A 19,735-nucleotide genomic window follows, 5' to 3' on the forward strand; every position below is an offset into this window, starting at 1 on the left:
TCATTACAAGACAATAAATTTCGAATAAATGTATATAAAACATCCATAAAGATTCAACTTTCTTTAGTTGTACCATGCTGTATATCGTATCACCATATTGTACGTAAATGAACATCGAATCACATCAGATTCTCATTGTGTCAATAAAAACTTTCTAATAGAACTGATGTTAGTTGTGTTAATAAAGTTTTAAAGCTAACAAAAAACATCTATACATTTATGAAGTGTATTAATTTAAAAATTAAACCAAATGGTTAAATTTGCTTATTCTGTGGGTAAAACTTAGCTAACTTTATGTATTAAAGATTCATTGTAAAATAACAAACCGCTCACCTTTAGCCGCCGTGGTTTCCCGCCTAAACTGGCAGCCATCTTGAAAGCAGCAGTGGAATTGCGCCCTCTAGCGGTTCGAAGATGGATTCTTCTTTCTCTTTAGATGATTACAGAAAATAGTGTTACATACATAATTTGTCATTTATTTTGTTTACACTGGCTAGCTAAACTTTCCCAGCAGTTAGCTTAATCATGTTAATGGTCAAAACACACATCATTAACTCGAATATTATCACAGCTCCAATTAAACATTTACTGTTAAAGACGACTTTCCCGCGCGCCCTCGTGGACGGTGCAGTCGTGGACGGTGCAGTCACGTGCTTTTACCGATGCCCCGCGTGGAGCTTCTGATACTCAGACGGGATGATCCGGTCCGCGCTTTGACATTTTCCGGACGTGCACTTAAGCCTACGACTGTGTGCTGCTTTCACTGAGCCTCGGAATCGACATGATATGATTAAAAAATAACTTTTAACCGGCTTTTTAAAAGCTATACTTCAAATGAATTAGGATTATTTTAGCCATAAATATACACGCATGAGATTACATGCAGCTGGGTCACAACAAGTGGAAAATAAGCTTTTATTTTCAAGAAATCAAATAATTAAAAGAAAAAAATAGAGAAAGAAAATGATTAGGTTATTACAAATGTTTTGTTATTTAATCAAATTTGAGAGTGTTTGAAAAACATTTTAAAAATAAATAACAACAAAAAACAGGGTCTCTTGAAGGTCTTTATTTGCCTTTTCCTTGTATGTAAATGGAAATTCCGACTTTTGATCTGCCCTTAAACGCACCACAGACCACCTTTCCTTTGTTTGAACGTCGGCGTCGAGGCAGAAGCGCCGCAGGTCGCTCTGCTCCGCGTTCCCCCATGTCTGCGGGATTATCCGCCGAGCTGTGCGGGGAGGAGGTGTTCTTCACGCAGTTCCCCGTCCACCGCGCCTGCCGGGACGGGGATGTGGCCGCTCTGGTGCCGCTGCTGCAGCAGCTGTCAAACCGGGCTCCTCTGACCGCTGAGGACTCCTACTACGGATGGACTCCCATTCACTGGGCTGCTCACTACGGACGGGTACGCGCTTAGCTTCCAGCAAAAACACTCAAAGTTTAGTAATATCGCGATCTAAAGTGTGTCTGTGAAATCCTTCCGCTCGAATAAAAGCGAGTTTGTTGTTCTGGTGAGGTTCCTGAAGTAGAACCTCCTCGTAAAGAGGTCAGATGACGAATGTAAAGTACTTTTAGTGATGTTTCATCTTCACCCGCTCTCATCTCATTTGTTGTGTCTGGGTTACCTGGTGTCAATAAAGTTTTAATCCAGTTTTTTAAAGCAGTGCCCACGCCGAGTTCTCATTGGCTTCACTTTAGCCAATCGTTGTTTAGGCGCCAAATTTAAACCCGGAAGAGTTTTTATTTGGCTGAAAAACTGTAATTTTTAATCGGAGCATTGACCTTTAACTGTTTGAAAATAAACATAATAAATAATAGTCATAACAGTATAAAATATTCATCAAACTTTTAAAATAATGTCAATAGACCATTTTCCATTTTCATTGTCTTCCTTTGGAAATTATAATCTTTGTTTAAATTAAAAATAAGATTAGTTTGTGTGCCGCGCAGCAGTTTAGCAAGTTTTTTTTTTTTTAACAGCACCATCATGTCATATTTAAAGGGCATTATAACACCTATATAAAACAAAAATAAAGAAAATACAATGCAAAGTTGTGAGGGAATTAATTTAATAGTTTAAACAAGTTTTATTAAATAAGAAAATCTTTGGCTAATTATTTTTCCGGTGTTGAATATAATTTAAAGTAGTTTAACAGCTGGTTTATGCTAAGTTTAATCTTTTATGAATTTGCATTTGTAAATTAAATATTTGACAGTTCAATGTGTTACTTGTGAAGTCTATCACACATTTTTATTTTAATTATCTCAAGTAATATTTTTTTACTCCTATTAGCCAATTAAGACAAGAGAACCAGAGTAGTTTTAACACGTATTCTATTGTTTCCACCTCATTTTCACAGAAAACACAAAGGTTTCCTTCAAAACCAGAACACTCGTTTAAAAAGTCGCATACGTAAAAAAGAAGAAAAATAAGTCTGTGGTCCTCTTGTGCAGCTCCACCCCCCAAAAAATATTATTTCTGCCCTTTTTACTTAATAAAGTCATAATGTTTTTCACTCTCAACAATAAACCAAAAAAAGGATACAAGGATACAGAGCACACCAACAGATGCTGATTATTTAATTTAAATGCCTTAAATAAAGACAAAATGACCAACAGTTCTTAGTTTTCATACCATTGGAATATTGAGTTTTTCTAGTCATTTGCCGTTATGGAAGTGGTTGTATTGATTTATACATAAATTCTTTTTTAAGTTTTAAATCTTGACCTTGTCGAGACTCAATCATTGCTTTGTCAAGGAAAGGAAGTCCATACATGTGTGTGTAAAGAGTCGACAGAAAGGTCAAACTAAAGACGTGGTTTTGGGAGGAGCCGGAGAGAGCGCGGAGAGTGCTGACCTCTGATGACCTCTCGTGGAGCGCTAACAGCAGCGTTTGTTGTGGAGACCACGTCTGGGTTTGACCTGCTGCGGGTCTGTTGTTCCTCGTCGGGAGGGGTGTTTAGATGTCCTACTGTCAGCGCGTGTGGCCCAACAGAACCACATTTACAGCTAGACGCCGTTCCACTTCGCCCACATCAACCTCTACTTTTCTTAAATCAGCCGAAGTCTTTCATCTTTTCCCGTCTATATTCTGGTGAAGTTTTCCTCTCCGGGGGAATCGGTCCTGTCGGCTGATGTTTCCCGCCCTCTCCTCCACAGCTGGAGTGCGTGGTGCTCCTGGTGCAGATGGGCTGCGAGGTCAACACCCCCACCAGCCGCTTCAACCAGACGCCGACGCACACGGCCGCGTTCGGAGGCCACCCCCACTGCCTGGTGTGGCTGACGCAGGCCGGCGCCGACATCAACAAGCAGGTGGGTCGATCTGAAGTCCTTCATTCGCCCTGAGCGTCATCAACCACCTGACCAGGGTGATGAGGTTTCAGGTTTCTGACTGGATATTATTCTATTAAAATTAAATATAACTTTAAGTGGTCTTAATGTTTATTTTCCTGTTCTGTATTTTCAAAATAAAAGTCAACAATCCCTCAAAAGCAATGACTTTGAGAAACTGGTAGTATCGGATCACTCCACGTTCTGATTGATCACCAGTAGCACGTCCAGAACGGATCATCTGAGCTCTGTAGTGTGTCCATTTCCAGATGAGTGAATCTTTAAAAAAGCGTCAGGTGAAGTGAGGAGTCCCTCCAGCTCCGCTAAACTCTTGATGAGTTAATCTCTACGGTCTGGTAATCCTCTGCTGAGCTAAATCCACAGAGTTCCTGCAGTGTGACTGTGTAGTTCTCAGCAGGTGTGAAGGTCTCTAGAAGATTCAGGGTCAAGCTACAAACACAACGGGTATTTGACGTCCTTTAGCCTGGGGTGTTCACACTGGACAAGCAGGGAGGGGCTTCTTCTTCTTTTTCTAGCACGTGATTGCCACCTCCAGTTGGAATAGGCTTGTCGATGCAAATCCCACAAAACGACTGGGTTCATTGCTGGCGTCTTCACTATAGTGGATAGGGTTTACCACCACATCAGAGGAGGGTCTTTGGTTAATCAATGTATTGATCCCAAGAGGAAACTGGTAGTGGTGGTAGGGCAATACATCCACAGACGGCAATAGACACAAAAGTATAGGCGTCACGCGCAAAGTGGATGTGAAGCACACATCTTAACCATCGTTAGCTTTAAACTAACTAAAAATAAAGACAATTAAAATGATAGTTTAATAAACTTTTAATGAGTCAAACAGCTTCTGTCCTTCATTAGTTTCTGGTAGTAAAATCTAGCAGGGTTAGCATCTGAAACAAGGACTATTTTTCACTAAAGATAAAGTTTTGCTCTCACTGACTGATATTAAAAAAGTAAATTTTTCACAACTTTGTTCAACTTTACTACACTCTGACTCCATATAATACATAGTAACGACTAATCGACTATTAAATTAGTAGCCGTCTATTCCGATAGTCGACAAATTGAGGACTAATCTACTATTTTGATAGTCGTCAATTGGTCGTTGACTATTTGCATAGTCGATTGATTGACTTATATATTGGTCGACTATTTTAATGGGCAATTGGTCGTCAGTTGGTTGACTAATGTTGGCAGCCCTACCACGCATGAGTGTGAAACTTGAGTCTGTGTAGACTTTTCATTGGAAGTGGTCGCTTGAATGTGGTTGCCGAGGGCGACGTGAACGTAGCATCAGAAGGGGACAAGGCCTCCAAAACCTTCAGGGTCAAACCTCTGAGATTTGGCGACCTCCATCCGTGTCTCTCCTAAGCGTGCGTCTGCTGTGTGTTCAGGACTGCGTGGGGGAAGCTCCCATCCACAAGGCGGCTCGCTCCGGGAGTCTGGACTGTGTCCAGGTCCTGCTGATAGCAGGCGCCGAACCACAGTGAGTATGAGGAACGTCACTGAGGAGAACCAAACGTTTGTATGCTGGACATGCTGGTCTGTGCTCCACCTGCATTTGGTTTGGTTCTACACACTGTCCTCTAGGGGGAGCCAAACACTGAACCACCAATGACAAAACCACTATGTTCCTGTCCACATGGGGGCGCCATCAGCTGCTCCATTCTACCATTCATTCAGCTCTGATCAGGTTTCTTTAGTAAAAATCCATGGGAAGATTCAAAATAGGACAGAGAAACAAACCGGACCAGATCCAGATTGAATGTGTCTGTGTGAATGCAGACTGAACACCGACAAACAAATCAGTAACTTTAAAATGTTCTACTTTAGTTTTGTCTTTTTTGGAAAAAGCCGCAACACAAAATTCCTTTTTTGTGGTTTTACTTCATGTTTCTCATTTAAACACTCTTATTAATGAGACTCTTCATTCAAAAAAATAATTGAATTAATTTTCATTGAGTTTAAAATAGCTCCAAACCACTAAATAGATGCACATTTTAAGTGCATTTCAACATAAGCAGAATAAATGTAAAATTGAATTAAAATTAACTCTTAAATTTGACCAATTTGGTTTATTTGGACACACATTTCCATAAAAAATTAAGTCCAAAAGATGAAAATAATGGATTCGGTCAAATGTTTTCAGACTCCCAACCACATCATCGCATGTTTTGGTACTGATATTATCATCTTTTTACATTTATTTTCAATTTAAATCATTTTTGTGCATGAAAAGTTATGATTTAAAACAAAGTGAACCCCTTTTGTGACCTTCTAGAAGAGTAATGTCAAAGTAAAGTGGGAATCATTTGTCTCTGATGAACTAATAAGAACTAAATAATTAAGAACAACATTCATCAGTCATTTCCCTTTGTGGAAACATTAAATCAAGTAGAGTTTTGGATTTATTGGCACATTTTGAAATGCCGACATACGACATGAAGAGGTTCTAATGGGCTGACTAACTTTCACGCTCCATGACGTTTTTCCCCATGATGCTGTTTTTGTGTTTAATATGAAGTGAGCGTGTTTTCTGCATGTCACATGACGGGTTTCCGGTGACCTATGACCTCTCAGGAAAGCTGAGAACCTCATGTGTTTCTGCTCAGATGTGGCTCTCTGATCCTCAGAACATTCATTAATAAATAAAGTAAAGATTCCTCAGACCTGCAGTATACCTGAAAGTATAAAATAGTATAAAAGTAATTCATGGTAGAGTAAGGCTAGTTTGTGGTTCTGTCCACAATGTTGGATTGGCGCCGTTGATCCATCAGGATAGAGTTCTAGACAAACGTGATCTGAATCAGGGATGTAGGAAACAGTCGATGCTAATTCTCAGTAAAGTTTTACGTTTTTACACAACTTTCAGCTTCACTTTCTTGAATCTGGTTGAAATATTTCAGTTCTTTTGGTAATCTGACTCAAATAAAGTCACTATAGTACCATACCTGTACAGTAAATACGTTGTTGATTTAGTGTTGTATGTTTTAGAGAAATCCTTATTTATCAATTTCATGAATCAAAAGCTGCGTATCGGGCTATAAGAGCATCGTCCTCTCAACCTGTCGTAAGATGTTGGTCTATGCTTCTGTTTTAAGTATTTAACTTGGCAACTGTATGGGGGGAGGGGCTTATTGTAGTCTGTGCACAGAAACACAGATGGGTGGGTTGAGATTTGTAAACACACAGAAAACACGGCGTCTTCAGTGACGTCCGGGCTCGGAAATACGTATTGGAGTGACCACTTCCAATGAACAGTCCGTGTGAAGCCGAGTGAGCGGGTTTTGGGCTTTTATGTTCAAAACTCACACAGCTCAACTCAAGTTTTTATGTCGTTTTCAGACTTCATGTACAAAAAAACGACCAAATGCACATTGAAAGCTAAACCATGTCGACCTTTGACCAATCAGGGACTCTGACTTGCTAGTGACTAGGGGTGGGGGAAATGATTGATTATTAGAAGCATAGATTACGATTCTGAATTGTTTTATGAAATTTAAATAATCCAAAATGTATATAATTTAAAGAAACGAGCTAACTAAAAAAAAGAACAAGATTCTCAGATTTGTATCACTTCAATTTCGCACCAACTTGATTTTGCACCAACTGTAGGTGGCGGACATGCGCCAGCAAACTTCACAAAAAGAAGAAGAAGAAGCCCCTCCCTGCTTGCCCATTGTGAACACCATGGGCTGAAGGCGCGTTCAAGAACTTGTGTATAGCATGCCACACGCTCGGTGTCTCATTAGCTTTACGGGTGTTGTAAATACGCTTACACTTCTATCGGGGCTAACGTGGAGCTACTGTGTTACTGTGAAGTCTGACTGACAGGCAGACAGACTTATCTCTGACTCTTGTCTCACTTGATGCGCCTTTTTAGTTTGTTGCACCTTATTAACGATGCAAGTTTTAAAATGGATCATTCATTGACAGTTTTAATTGTCATTCTTTGGAGGTAGATGGGGCACACGTTGCAAGAGTGGCTTACACGGTTGTTTTTAACCAATTATTGCATTATCAGATATCAACAATACCACGAACCATGTATTGTGTATCGTATCGTATCATGAGGTACCCATGATTCCCAGTGTGCCTTATTGTGCTAAAAATGCAGTTACTGTATTTATCAGAATCTACTATTTCATTGATTAGTTTGAAACCCCAAACTATACTAAAATCCCTAAAAAGTTTTCTAATAAATAGACGGTAAAACAATTCATTATTAAATTATCAGTCAATATTACATCAAAACTGAAGTAGAAATTGGAAAATAAAACATTTTTCCGACGATGGTCCATACGAGGTTGAAATATACGCAATTTAAAAATGCTAAATCTTCAAAATTGTTGCTCAAGAGCACTTAAGGGCATATCAAAAATGGGGAAAAGCTAAATATTTTATCACTTAAATACACACATTTAGCAATAATCGTAACTATTGATGCTTCTGAGACATATTGTGGTCCATTGGTTGGGAACAGAGACGCACCATGAGCTTTTCAGTTTTACATCAAAAGGACGTAATACTGCCCTGCTTCACACACATGCTGAGTTGAACCCAACGCCGTTGTGTTTTTCAATAATCTATCTGCTGTTTTGTGTGACCAGAGGACAACTGTGAGCTGCTTTTCCAAACTCGTTCTGGTGTTTGAGCATGCTTTTCTTTTCTGGATTAATCCCAGAAAGAGGAAGTAGGCGCTGCGGACTCTACCTCCGCGCCCCTGCCAGCATCGCAGCTCTGCCACTCGCTCCTCCGCTCGCTGCATCTGGCTAACTGGCGAGGTACTTCCTGAAGAGACGGCCTTCAGAGAGGACGTTTCCTGTCACGTGGTTAACTGCATGCCTACGTGGTTAACTGCATGCCTAACCTGTGAATGTTCCCGGAAAATGTTGTCCACCTGGAAGCTTAGAGTTCAGCTGCTTTGGGAATTAAATCAAGCTAGTTCAAGAATTCAGCTCAGATAGAGGAAAATATACTTATGCTACAACACTTGTATATAAAAGACAAAAATGGCCTGCCTCACTTTTTTTGTTTTTTCCCTGATAATGAGACCTACTGTCTGGTTATCATGAGAAAACAAATCATTTTCATGTGATAACGAGTCCCTCTCTCTCTTTCCCGCACTGAAACACCAAGACTTTACCTGTCTCAAGTCCCCTTAAGGAATTTCATTTTATCGTGATAATGAGATAATCAACCGCGTTATCAGGGGAAAAAAAACAATTTATTTTCTTGTGATAACGAGTACCTCTCTCTTTCCCAAACTGAGACAGAGATTTTACCTTTCTTAAGTCTCTTGACAAATTTTGTTTTCATGTGATAATGAGATAGTGGATCTCATTATCAAGAGAAAACAAATGTTTTTTTTTTCTCGTGATAAGGAGTCCCTCTCTCCCTTTCCCACACTGATACAGAGATTTTACCTGTCTTAAGTGTCTTTAAGGAATTTTGTTTTCCCATGATAATGAGAGAGTGGATCTCATTATCACGAAAATAACATATTTTGTTTTCTCGTGATAACGAGTCCCTCTCTACCTTTCCCACACTGAAACAGAGATTTTACCTGTCTTAAGTGTCTTTAAGGAATTTCGTTTCCCATGATAATGAGAGAGTGGATCTCATTATCACAAAAATATTTTGTTTTCTCATGATAACAAGTCCCTCTCTACCTTTCCCGCACTAGGACGCACAGACTTTACCTGTTTTAAGTCTCTCTATTGAATTTAGCTTTTTTGTGATAACGCGATAGTGGATTTTGTTATCACGAGAAAATGCCTAAAAAAATTAGGGCAGGCTTTTTTTCAGCTTCCGTACTCGCATCAAAAAAGTAAAAAAAAATATTAAAAAGGCTTTCTAATTAAAGTAACGTTTTAAATTTACCTACTACATTTTTGAATTGTAGTGAGCCTCATTAACCAAAACATCTTAACAATTACTAATGTTTGGTTTTAGTCTGAATTGACAATGATAGGATGCTGAATATTGATGTTTTGTCCATTCAATAAAATTATTATTCAATGCAATAGAATTTGACTTGAGTTCCAAATGTAAACAAAAACGTACATTATACAAAAGAATTAAAACACAAGTAAAAATAAATTAAAATCTTAACGTAATATTAGCTTAACAGGCATTCATTGTATACATTGTTAATGTAGGTTTCTCATGCTAAAAGTTAGCACATAACTACAAAGATTAGCTCATGTTTTTATCTTATTCTATATTGGGTTTGAAAGATACAGTTGTGCTCATAAGTTTATATACCCTGGAAGGTATTAAGAATTATCATATTTTTAAAGAATACAAATGATAACACATTTATCGTTGGTGGTTGGGTGAAACCAATTATTGTCAGAAAATTCCGTTTATCCTTTTCAATCGTAGTGACAACACAAACTTACCAAATTCAAAGGTTCTCCAGTTCTTGATACCTTGCTTTACCTTCTTTTACATCAATTAGCAGCACATCTTGAAGTCTCTTGTGGAGGAGATTCTATATTATCTCTCGTGGTAAAGCAGACCATCCTTCTTGGAAGAAAACCTCAAGTTCCTTTAAACTCTTACTTGAATTTTCTTGTCCAGAGTGGATCAGTGGGTCAGGAGACTGAGACGGACACTCCAGAACCTTCACCTTGTTCTGCTGGAACCAGTGGCAGGTGGTAGTGGGCTTGTGTTTGGGGTTGTTGAAATGTCCAAGTACGTCCCATATGCTGCCTCTGAGGTGAAGAGTGCAGTACTTTCTGATAACGTGCTGCATTCATCTCAGCTTTGACCACGTTTCCTTTGTAGCTCACACATCCCCAGACCATCAGCGATCCACCTCCATGTTTCACAGTAGGAATAGTGTTATTTTCATCTTAGGCCTTGTTGACTTCTACAAATGTAGTGTTTAATGTTGTGACCAAGAAGTTCAATCTTCGTCTCATGACTCTAAATTACTTTGTAATTATGTTATTGAGTTATTTTGAGGAATTACCAGAGGTGGGGACTCGAGTCACATGACTTGGACTCGAGTCAGACTCAAGTCATGAATTTGACGACTTTAGACTCGACTTGGACTTTCCTACCTCTGACTCGTGACTTGACTCGGACTTTGATATACATAACTTGTGACTTGACTCGGACTTTAGCCCTCTGACTCGGAAAGACTTGCTATTTTTCCCCTAAATCCACGGATTATAAAGTATATTATAAAGTATATCGACAAAAAGCCGCGCGCCACGGTCCTCTGTCCGTGCATGTGTACATTCGTGTTTCGGCCCAACATCCAATCAAATTAGAGCCACGTTTGATTGATGTGATAGCCCAACCAATCATATTGCAGAAAAACATAGTCCCGCCTCCCCTTTAAAAGCGCGAGTTCCTGTTTGCCGGTGTTTTTAGTTCTGGCATAAAAGTTTATAGATCGTCAACAACAAACGGTTTGCAGTTTGCAGAGCATGTGGATTAAAGGATTACTCACAGAGATTCAACAACAACCAACTTCATCTGACTGTAGGAGCAGCAAAATCAAGTAAGTTCTGAGTGAAAGCTGGCGCTAGCTTAGCGGCTAACCGCTAGCTGCAGTTAAATGAATGGGAGGTGAACTCTGTTATCACTGGGACACCGTGCAGCTCGGTATAATCACAGAGTGACAACAGGTGATTTGGACATTTCCACCACTCAGATCTTTACCTGGATCTGGGCGGGACGCGAGTGATCATAGCGGGACAGCAGGGCTGCTGGGGGGCGGGCTCGGTTGTTTTCTGATAGAAATCCAGCAAACGTATTATAGAATTCACAGAGATGCTGCATGAGGGTTCTTTCTTTCCCTATTTTTCGGTTTACCACTGTTGCTGCCTTAATGCTTTGTGGTGTGTTTCAGAGAAAAAAACATCCTCTTTCTCTGGGGGTCACATTCCCTCTTGAATATTTGCTGTTCCTTCCTTTTTTCATTGACAAAATATTTACATTTACTGCTTAAAGAGTTTTGAGTTTGCATGTCTTTATTTTAGTGTTTCACCTGCTATATAAAAAAGAGATTTGTCCACCATAAATACAAGTTATTTAATTCTAATGAATTTAATCATGAATATACTCATAATCTCCGTATTTCCTGTTCAAGTACAGCATGAACAAAGTAGTATTTTGTGCATAACTTTGCAGTATATATTTATACATAAAATTTAGTTTAAAGTCACTTTATAAATATATATACATATATATATACATGCATACACCACATTTAGTTTTACATTTAGCATTTTTGTTTTGAATCCTACTTTTCTGTCTTGAATACAGAATTTAACTTAACTCCTGTTAACTTAATGTGAGATATTTTGACAGTAAGTTGACAGAAATTTTGTACTGAATAAAAAAAAAAAATTTTCCAAACAACAAAAAATAATTTCACAACAGAAATGTTAAACATAAACCTAGATATACTATTCATATATTTTGTTTTGTTTTTTGGAGTCAAACTAAACCACTCTGCATTTTATGTTCTTCCTCAGTTCTTCTTCTTTTATCCGCTCTGTTTATAAAAAACATGCTGATATGAAACAGAATCATAAGTTGATAAATATAGTGGTTTATTAATTTAGACTGAAAGAGTCAGTACCTCATCACCCACAGGCTTAAGTGCACATCACTGGTCTGTAGTGAGGGGATTTAAAGGGACCATACCATGAAAAACCAACTTTTTGAGCTTTTAAGTGTATTTTAATGTTCATTCCTCATATAAAGAACTCCAAAGCGGTATTTTGATTCACTCATGCATTTCTGATTACCATAAATCCTCTACAAACTGCGCTGTTAGCAGCAGCCCCTCCCATACCCACGAAAACGAGCGGGTCCTCATGATCTGATGTCACAGAGTGAGACCGCCCCTTTTAGGAAGCGTATGCTCTGATAGCTCCGCCCCCAGTCTAACACCAACGCCGAATTTCTCCACAGAGCTAATGATGATCGGCAAAAAACACTTTCATTTTAGATGCAGAATATCGTATATCTTCCTGTTGTGTCTTGAATAAATTCCAGCTCAAACAGTTTGTTACTTTAGATGCGGGGCTCCTTTAAGACCCCCCATTGGGCACAGTCTTGAGTGTATTTTTGTTGTGAAGAAGTGTAGCGATGGCCGGGCCTACTAAGGGCAGATATATGGTATGTGCATCCATCTTTGAAAAAAAAAGATATTTATTTTTGAAGGAAAAATCAAATACACACTGCTGGCTCTAGAATGAAATCAAATGGGCGGCAGCCACACGCAGCAGCAGGCGGAGCCTCAGGAATTTAGTTGTTTTACTTCCGGATAGGACAAAAACTAAAGAAAATAACTGGTAGTATTTCATAAATGTGTTTTTTAGTGTTCCAAAGGTAATATATGATCGTATATATGGATATAGTTCACTCTGAAAGGCTTAAGAAAATCATGGTATGACCCCTTAAATATCCAGACTACCCTGGTTCCCTGCTGTCTCCATCTTACCACATTTCAAATGTGGTTAACTGCGTTTTTGTTATAGAGAAATTATTTTGGATTTTTGAAGTGGAGATGCATCAACTCAGTGGGAATTTAGCTAAAATGCTTGTAAAATACAGTTCTTAAAGGCACACATGATCTGTGTAATTAATATTACATTGTTTTTTAAATGACTTGAAATGACTTGAAACATTAATAGTAGGACTTGTGACTCGACTTGAGACTTGTTGGTCTTGACTTGTGACTCGACTTGGGACTTGAGTGCTTTTGACTTGGGACTTGACTCGGACTTGAGGACAAAGACTTGGGACTTGACTCGGACTTGCAAAATGATGACTTGGTCCCACCTCTGGGAATTACACACAAAGGCGTTCCTCTAGTGACTCAACCATGCCTCCCATTTTTCCTCTGACTCCTTATTGGACATCTTGAAACCTCCACACCACAGTTTTCAGAGAGTCCTGGATCAAAGCTGAAGTTATTTCCAGCGTTTTCATTGCGTCCTTTCTTTGGGTAACTCCGTTACCCTGTCAGACAGAACTGCTGGAAGGTTGACAGTTACAGACAATTCCCATTTCTCTATTGCAGATAGTTTTAGGCCTTCACTCAAGGCTTTGCAGGACCCGACAGAACTCCTCCCTTTCCACTTCTTGATCAACGTTTGCACACTGCTGGTGGCATTCTCAGTTGCTTGGATATCTTCTCATGTCCCTTTCCTGTTTTGTACAGTTCGGTTACCTTTTCCCATAGATCTTTTGATGGCTCTCCGGCGTTCCCCTTGACTCAGTATCTAGAAATGTTAATGCAGCCCTGGATGAAGAGTGCAAGGGTCTGTTGGGAGTCCAGAAACTCCAAGACCTTTAGTCCTCACACATTTAAAACCGGTCACAGGTGAGGATAGTTACCTTTAGCCGCCATTCAAACCCTTCTGCATTCGCTCGTGTGCACATTTTCAGAACAAAGTCATCAGAGTATGTACACTTTTGAGTTCAAAAGAACGTTTTTTTTGTTATTTTTTGAGAATTAATGGCTTCACCCAACCACTAACTATGAGTGAGTAAAAATGTTTTCTCTATGACCAAGAAATCCTAATTTCTTCCAGGGTATGTAAAGACATTAGCACAACTGTACATTGTTCAGGTTATATTTTGGTTAGTTATTACATCACATAAATGTACAGGTATTTAAGCAAAATCATCACACACTAACACATCGCCAAATGTATAAATATTTGGACCAAAAGGTTCGGATGTAACTTTGTGTTAGCTAATCCTTAGCATAATACATTCTACCACCACCCTCTACTTTAGCCAAAATAAGGTTTTAAAAAGACAAATCAGTTAAATTTGTTTGTCCTCAGCATTTGTTAAAGCATGAATTTGTTGTAAAATATTTTACTTATGTGTTATATACATACGTATATATGTATATGTGGGTCTGCGTGCAAGAATGCTACTATGCTAATCTTGTATCAACCTAAACTTGTAGCTAATTTGAGTTGGTGAACTAATATGTTTTCTTTTGCTCTATTAAAGATAATTTAGTAAATGTGACGCTGTGCATCACTCACACAGAGAAATAAAAAAAATCTTAATTCTTATGAAATTTGAGATAAAAATAAAAGATTTGCTCAGGTATTAGCACAATGGCTAACAATGCATGAAGTCTTTAATTAGCTCCTTAATAAATGTATCTGGTACGTTTAATATTTAAGAATTTAAATTAAACATTTTAAGTTTTTTATTGACATTTAAATAAAAAATACGTTTTCTAAATGAAATTATTTTACAACAGCAGTAGATTTCTGTTTTTTTATAACATTTTTAAAGTAATTCTTAAATTTGATTAATCTGACTGACTTCAGAAATAACTAACTACATATTTGAGTCAAACTGTTGAGTCTAAAACCTTTTTTTTATTTTAGAATTAGAATTATCTTATCAGCTAGTGGTAAGTTCAGAACGCCGTCGAGTTCTCTGAAACCTCCCGTCTGTCCTCAGTTTAAGGAATGCCAACGGACAGACGGCGGCAGACCTGGCGCACGCCAACGGCTTCCACGACTGCTTCTGCTTCATCTCCAAAGCCCAGACCCGCCTGGGTCACCTCAGGGAGCTCCACGCTCACAGGGTGCAGGGGGACGACCGGGCTCCCGGCAGTCAGCGGCCGCTCGGCAGGAAGAGGCAGCAGAACTCCGTGGAAGGTCGACACGTGAAGAAAGCCAAGAGAGCTGACGGTAAGACCGCCTTCAGCCGAGCAGGCCGACCACCGGCATCCATCAAAAAAATGTAGCTACCCATGCTAGCTAAATTCTAATCTATTTCAATATAACGATCTAAATTCACAACAGATTTGTGTCTCCAAAACCGTTTTCTTTACCTTTCCAGAATGTTTTATTTTGAGAAGGCCCAAAAGTGGGCGGGGCTTTAGAGCTGTTTTGGAGCTCGTTTTTTCAGATCTTGTTGTCTGTCTGCAGGTGCATTGGAGCAGATGCAGAGCAGTGCAGGTGAGGAAGAGGAGGAGGAGGAAGGCATGAACCTGGAGCAAAGCTCAGGTGAGTCTCCGCCTCCTTTCCTGTGATGAAGGACTTGGAGCGCTCTAACGGAGTTGATTCTAACTTTTATTTTAAGCAGACCCCACCATTGGCTGCCCCCCTCCTCCTTCGTCTCCCATCCTGGGAGACTCCGAGCAAGCCGCCAGCCTCCCCCCACCTCTGGACAGTCCCAGCACCCACCGGGCGTCCTCGCAGAAACCCTCGGCGGACATGTGCGGCTCCCTCCACCTGGGCGGCGACGCCAGCGGCGCCGTGACCCATCGCTCCGACTGGTGGAGCCTGATGGAGGCGGGCGGTGGGGACCTGCTGCAGTACGGACACTTCCACGGCTTCGGGGACACGGCGGAGGACCTGAGCGACGGCAGCAAACCGCCGCCAGCGGGGGCCCCCGTCCTCCTCCGCCGCTCATCAGCCCTACAAGCTTGAAGAACCGAGTCCTCCGAGCTGCCAACCCGACGTTCACCTCACTACAGGTCCTGCCTACTGTTGATGTTCCCGCTCGCTCTAGTGTTCTCCAGGACTGGAGGGTTCTCCAGACTGGTGTGTGTTTAGTTAGCTCTGTCCTTGAGGAGCTGGGAGACTCCTGACGTACCAAAGGGAAGGTTGTGTCTGAAGTATTTATGTTGTAGGTCGGGTTTACGCAGAGCTGTACTGTCATTCTCTGTAATGCACTGAAGACCACCTTTTTTGTAACCTGTGGGGGCGGGCACGCCGTCCCCCAAAACTGCCTTACAGCAGCACGATGAAGCTCATTTTCTACCTTTTTCCTGCTTTTCCTGAGAATAAATTAGTTTTGCATTTTCAGACAAACTCCAGTCTCTTGTTTTTCTTCGGGTTTCAGAAGATTTGAAGCCAAACGTTTGCTGGTTTGGGTCAAAAGCTTCAAGAGGTTTCACAGAAACCAGTGGAGATGCTTTTATTTTGGTAATTCTTTATTGATGGCTGGAAGCAAACAATATTGACTGCTCAGGAGAACTGGACTGAGTGATTGTGATGTCATCCATAGAAAATGCAACCAAAAGAAGTCTTTTTTTTTGTATTTTTTTTTTTTCCATGTTGGAGCCAGACGACGTCAGTAAGCAGTAAACGTTACTATAGCAACCACTCCCACCAATCAGGAACGAGCTTGTTGGAAGGCCACACCCCTTCCATTTAAAGGTGTGCTACACAAAATCTGTCAAGTATGTTGGATTTGGGGTTATCAAGCTCCGCCTACTTTGATTGAGGCGTCTGATCTATCAGTTTGTGCGTAAATAACTTGAACTACAGACAAAATATTAATACAAATAAAACTAAATTAACCATGTCATCAGGAAATTAGCAATCCATTTGTGATTTGGTTGAATTTCAGAAAAGATGTCAGCACTTTCTAACTTCAGTCACCCTTAAATCATCAACGACTTTTTAAAGCAGAATCCAAGAGTCATCTGAGGCAGTGGGAGGAGTTTCAAGAAAAGCAAAAGGTTATGCGTCACTTCCTCTGAGACTTCAAGATGGCACCCTTTCAACAATGTCAATTACAAGTTTTTTACCTCATTTTGTGGATGAGTTCCATCAAGTTTTGTCATTCCATTTTTCAGCGACTTTTTAACATATTTTTGATCCAGTTTTCTCCTGTTCTGTTGCTTGTGTTGCGAAGTTTGGTGAATTTATGTTGAAAAGTATAAAATCTGGGTTTGTTTAACATATCAAATATGTAAATACTACAAAAAAGGGAAAAGTAAGAACCAAAAAAGATATTTTCTAAGTTTTGTGGGCAACTATTTTCTCACTTTTATTCTTTAAACATCTTGTGTTTGGGTCTTTTTTAATCCAATTCCTGTATTTTCCTGTTTTTCTTGAATCTTATCTTGAATTTGAGCTGTTCCAGTGTTGGTTGCTTTAGTGTGATGAAGATTGGGCTGATGCAACCAGCCTATTGTGTAGCTTTTCAAGGTCCGGTCCCACAGGATTTGACGGCCGTATCACCGGTAAAAATTTGGAAAAATCTGCCACACGTGCTTAACGCGCTAACTTTTTTTCTTTTTATTGTTTTTTTAACACATTAGGGCAAACATACATAAGAGGGCAGACATTGTAAATAAAATAAAAGTAAAAATAAACAAAAAAACAATACAAAAAATAATAATGAAACAACTAGGGCAGGGGTCCGCAACCTTTAACTGTAAAAGAGCCATTTGGGTTTGTTTTCCATTTATCAAAACCTAGAAGGAGCCATGTAGTCTTACTTTAGCCTTTAAAAAATTGAATTTGGATTCATGACCTTTTTGTTTTTTTTGTTTTTTGTTTTAGTTTTTTAATAAATGTGAATTATTTAAAATATTTTTAGCCTGAACAACAGCAAAAATATAAAAAGAAACTTGCATGTCTCAAGATTAGATTTTTTAAGCATTTATACCATCTACCATTAGTAGAGGCCAAATTAGCGAAAAATCTAGATCATCACTAAATGAAAAGCCGAACTCCAAATTAGCATAAAATTCATCAGTAAATAAAATCAGCCAAAAATATTAGCATGTTGCTAAAATAAAAGCTAAACTCTAAATTAGCCTACAAACCCCAGAAGATAACAAATTAGCCAAAAATGTTAGCATATATGGCTAAAATATTAGCTAAACTCCAAGAGACCAAATTAGCCAAAAAAGCTAGCTTGTTGCTTAGTTACTAGCTAAACTCTAACATAGCTTAAAATTCCTCAGTAAACTAAATTTGTCAAAAATGTTAGCATGTTGCTAAAATAGAAGCTAAATTCTGAAGTATTCCAAAAAAACTTAAGTAGATAACAAATTAGCCAAGAACATCAGCAATATTAGCTAAACCCCAAATTAGCATGAAATTCCTCAGTAAACTAATTAGTCAAAAAACTGTTGTAGAAGCTAAACTCTAAATTAGCCTAAAACCCCCAGTAGACAACAAACTGGCAAAAAAAAGTTAGCATGTTGCAAAACAGAAACTAAACTCTATTATTTTAATTACTATTATTTTATTTTTCTTCGGCCAGAGAGCCACCATGGACAGATACAAGAGCCACATGTGGCTCTGGAGCCGCAGGTTGCAGACCCCTGAACTAGAGGAAACAACAGAGCAGAAAAGGAGAGAAAAACAAAACAAAAAAAAAAAGAGATGCGCTAACATTCCACTGCCAGAGCACGGCTTAATCCCATGTAAGCGCGTCCGACGGGTAATACCAACAGGGGGTTCACACGGGCGCGTTCAGCCACCAAACGGATGCTGTAAGCAGTGATACAAACACAGACTAGCAGGGGGAACGGCCATGCTACACTCGTAGCACCAACGCGGGATTTCGGTGTCCAAGCCGGCGCTAGCTCCACGGCCGGATCTTGCACTGAAACTCCTGTTGCACTGCTGTTCCACGGCCATTAATGCTTCAAAACCTATGTTGATTTATTTAGTTTACTGAGGAATTTGAGGCTATTTTGGAGTTCAGCTAGTAATTAAACAACAAGCTAGCTTTTAGGGGTAATTTGGTCTCTAATTAGTTTTTTTATGCTAATTTGGAGTTTAGCTAATATTTTAGCAATATAAGCTAACATTTTTGGCTAATTTGTTATCTACTGGAGTTTTAGTGCTAATTTAGTTTTATTTTAGCAACATGCTAACATTTTTGGTTGATTTAATTTACTGAGAAATGTTATGCTAATTTGGAGTAATTAAGTAACAAGCCAGATTTTTTGGCTAATTTGGCCTCTTCTAAAGGTAAAAGGTAAATATATGGCTCCTTCTAGGTTTTGATCAGTAGAAAACGAGACCAAATGGCTCTTTTACTGTTAAAGGTTCCCGACCTCTGGATTAGATACACTACTTTCATTTGGTCCCTTCAGATGAGCTTCACCCTTGAGAAGACCACCACGATCTGGATCGTGATCCCATTGGGCTTTAACTGCGTTTGTGTGGTTCCTGAAAACCTCCTTGTTTTTTGTTTAAAAATCTCCAACGAAAACAAAAGTCACACTTTGATTGTGAGTCACTCATCTAGATTTTTCCAGAGACTGTAAAGTTTTTAGCTTATACCAGTATCTTTATACCATCCAAACAGTGATTTATTTTTGGTTTGTTGGATTTTGTGGTTCCAAAACAAGGTATGTGTTTGGAACCAATGATGTAGAACCCAAAACCACAGGAAACCAGTCTTGTGGTGACACTTATCAGGGACAGGAAATGTTGCAAAAGTAATACAACAAGCAAAATAAAAAAGAAAATCTTGTGATGGCTATGGCATTGGGAAGGCCAAGAAAACGCGGTGGTGTGGGACGCAAAAAAAGAGTAAACAATCCTATTTTTATCATTCTAACCTTTGTATTGTGCCTCAAAAAGCCTAATTTGTGATTTGGAGTTCTATAAATAAACT

At 39.3% G+C, this 19,735-nt stretch overlaps 2 protein-coding genes across 3 annotated transcripts in view; one reads left to right on the top strand and one right to left on the bottom strand.

The window, feature by feature from the left end:
• The window catches only part of LOC112142006 (heat shock transcription factor 2 binding protein), an 8,346-nt gene extending 7,595 nt beyond the window's left edge, over positions 1 to 751 (bottom strand). Inside the window, exons 1-2 of the mRNA XM_024265241.2 lie at positions 590 to 751; positions 334 to 430 (exon numbers count right to left, since the gene is read on the bottom strand). Of these exons, the coding sequence (XP_024121009.1) occupies positions 334 to 372 (39 nt within the window). The 5' untranslated portion in view covers positions 373 to 430; positions 590 to 751. The remainder of the gene's footprint in view (positions 1 to 333; positions 431 to 589) is intronic.
• A 374-nt stretch (positions 752 to 1,125) lies between these two features.
• ankrd10a (ankyrin repeat domain 10a) lies at positions 1,126 to 16,176 on the top strand. 2 transcript variants are annotated; one of them, XM_036216196.1, is made up of 6 exons: positions 1,126 to 1,405; positions 3,161 to 3,313; positions 4,747 to 4,838; positions 14,816 to 15,048; positions 15,289 to 15,366; positions 15,443 to 16,176. In XM_036216196.1, exons 1-6 carry the CDS (start codon positions 1,208 to 1,210, stop codon positions 15,790 to 15,792), a joined length of 1,104 nt encoding a protein of 367 aa, XP_036072089.1. In that variant the 5' UTR covers positions 1,126 to 1,207; the 3' UTR covers positions 15,793 to 16,176. The 2 variants fall into 2 exon arrangements, with proteins under 2 accessions (XP_036072089.1, XP_024121008.1); XM_024265240.2 differs by having other exon boundaries at positions 1,128 to 1,405; positions 15,446 to 16,176.
• The last annotated feature ends 3,559 nt before the right edge of the window (positions 16,177 to 19,735 follow it).

Source organism: Oryzias melastigma, linkage group LG2 (assembly GCF_002922805.2).
Source record: "Oryzias melastigma strain HK-1 linkage group LG2, ASM292280v2, whole genome shotgun sequence".
In the NCBI taxonomy this organism is placed as follows: domain Eukaryota; kingdom Metazoa; phylum Chordata; class Actinopteri; order Beloniformes; family Adrianichthyidae; genus Oryzias; species Oryzias melastigma.

Excerpts from the sequence above, each read along its gene's own strand:
- ankrd10a (XM_036216196.1), top strand. The coding sequence starts at position 1,208 with ATGTCTGCGGGATTATCCGCCGAGCTGTGCGGGGAGGAGGTGTTCTTC. Across the intron at positions 3,314-4,746 it reads GCGCCGACATCAACAAGCAG|GACTGCGTGGGGGAAGCTCC; the intron begins GTGGGTCGATCT and ends CTGTGTGTTCAG. Across the intron at positions 4,839-14,815 it reads ATAGCAGGCGCCGAACCACA|TTTAAGGAATGCCAACGGAC; the intron begins GTGAGTATGAGG and ends GTCTGTCCTCAG.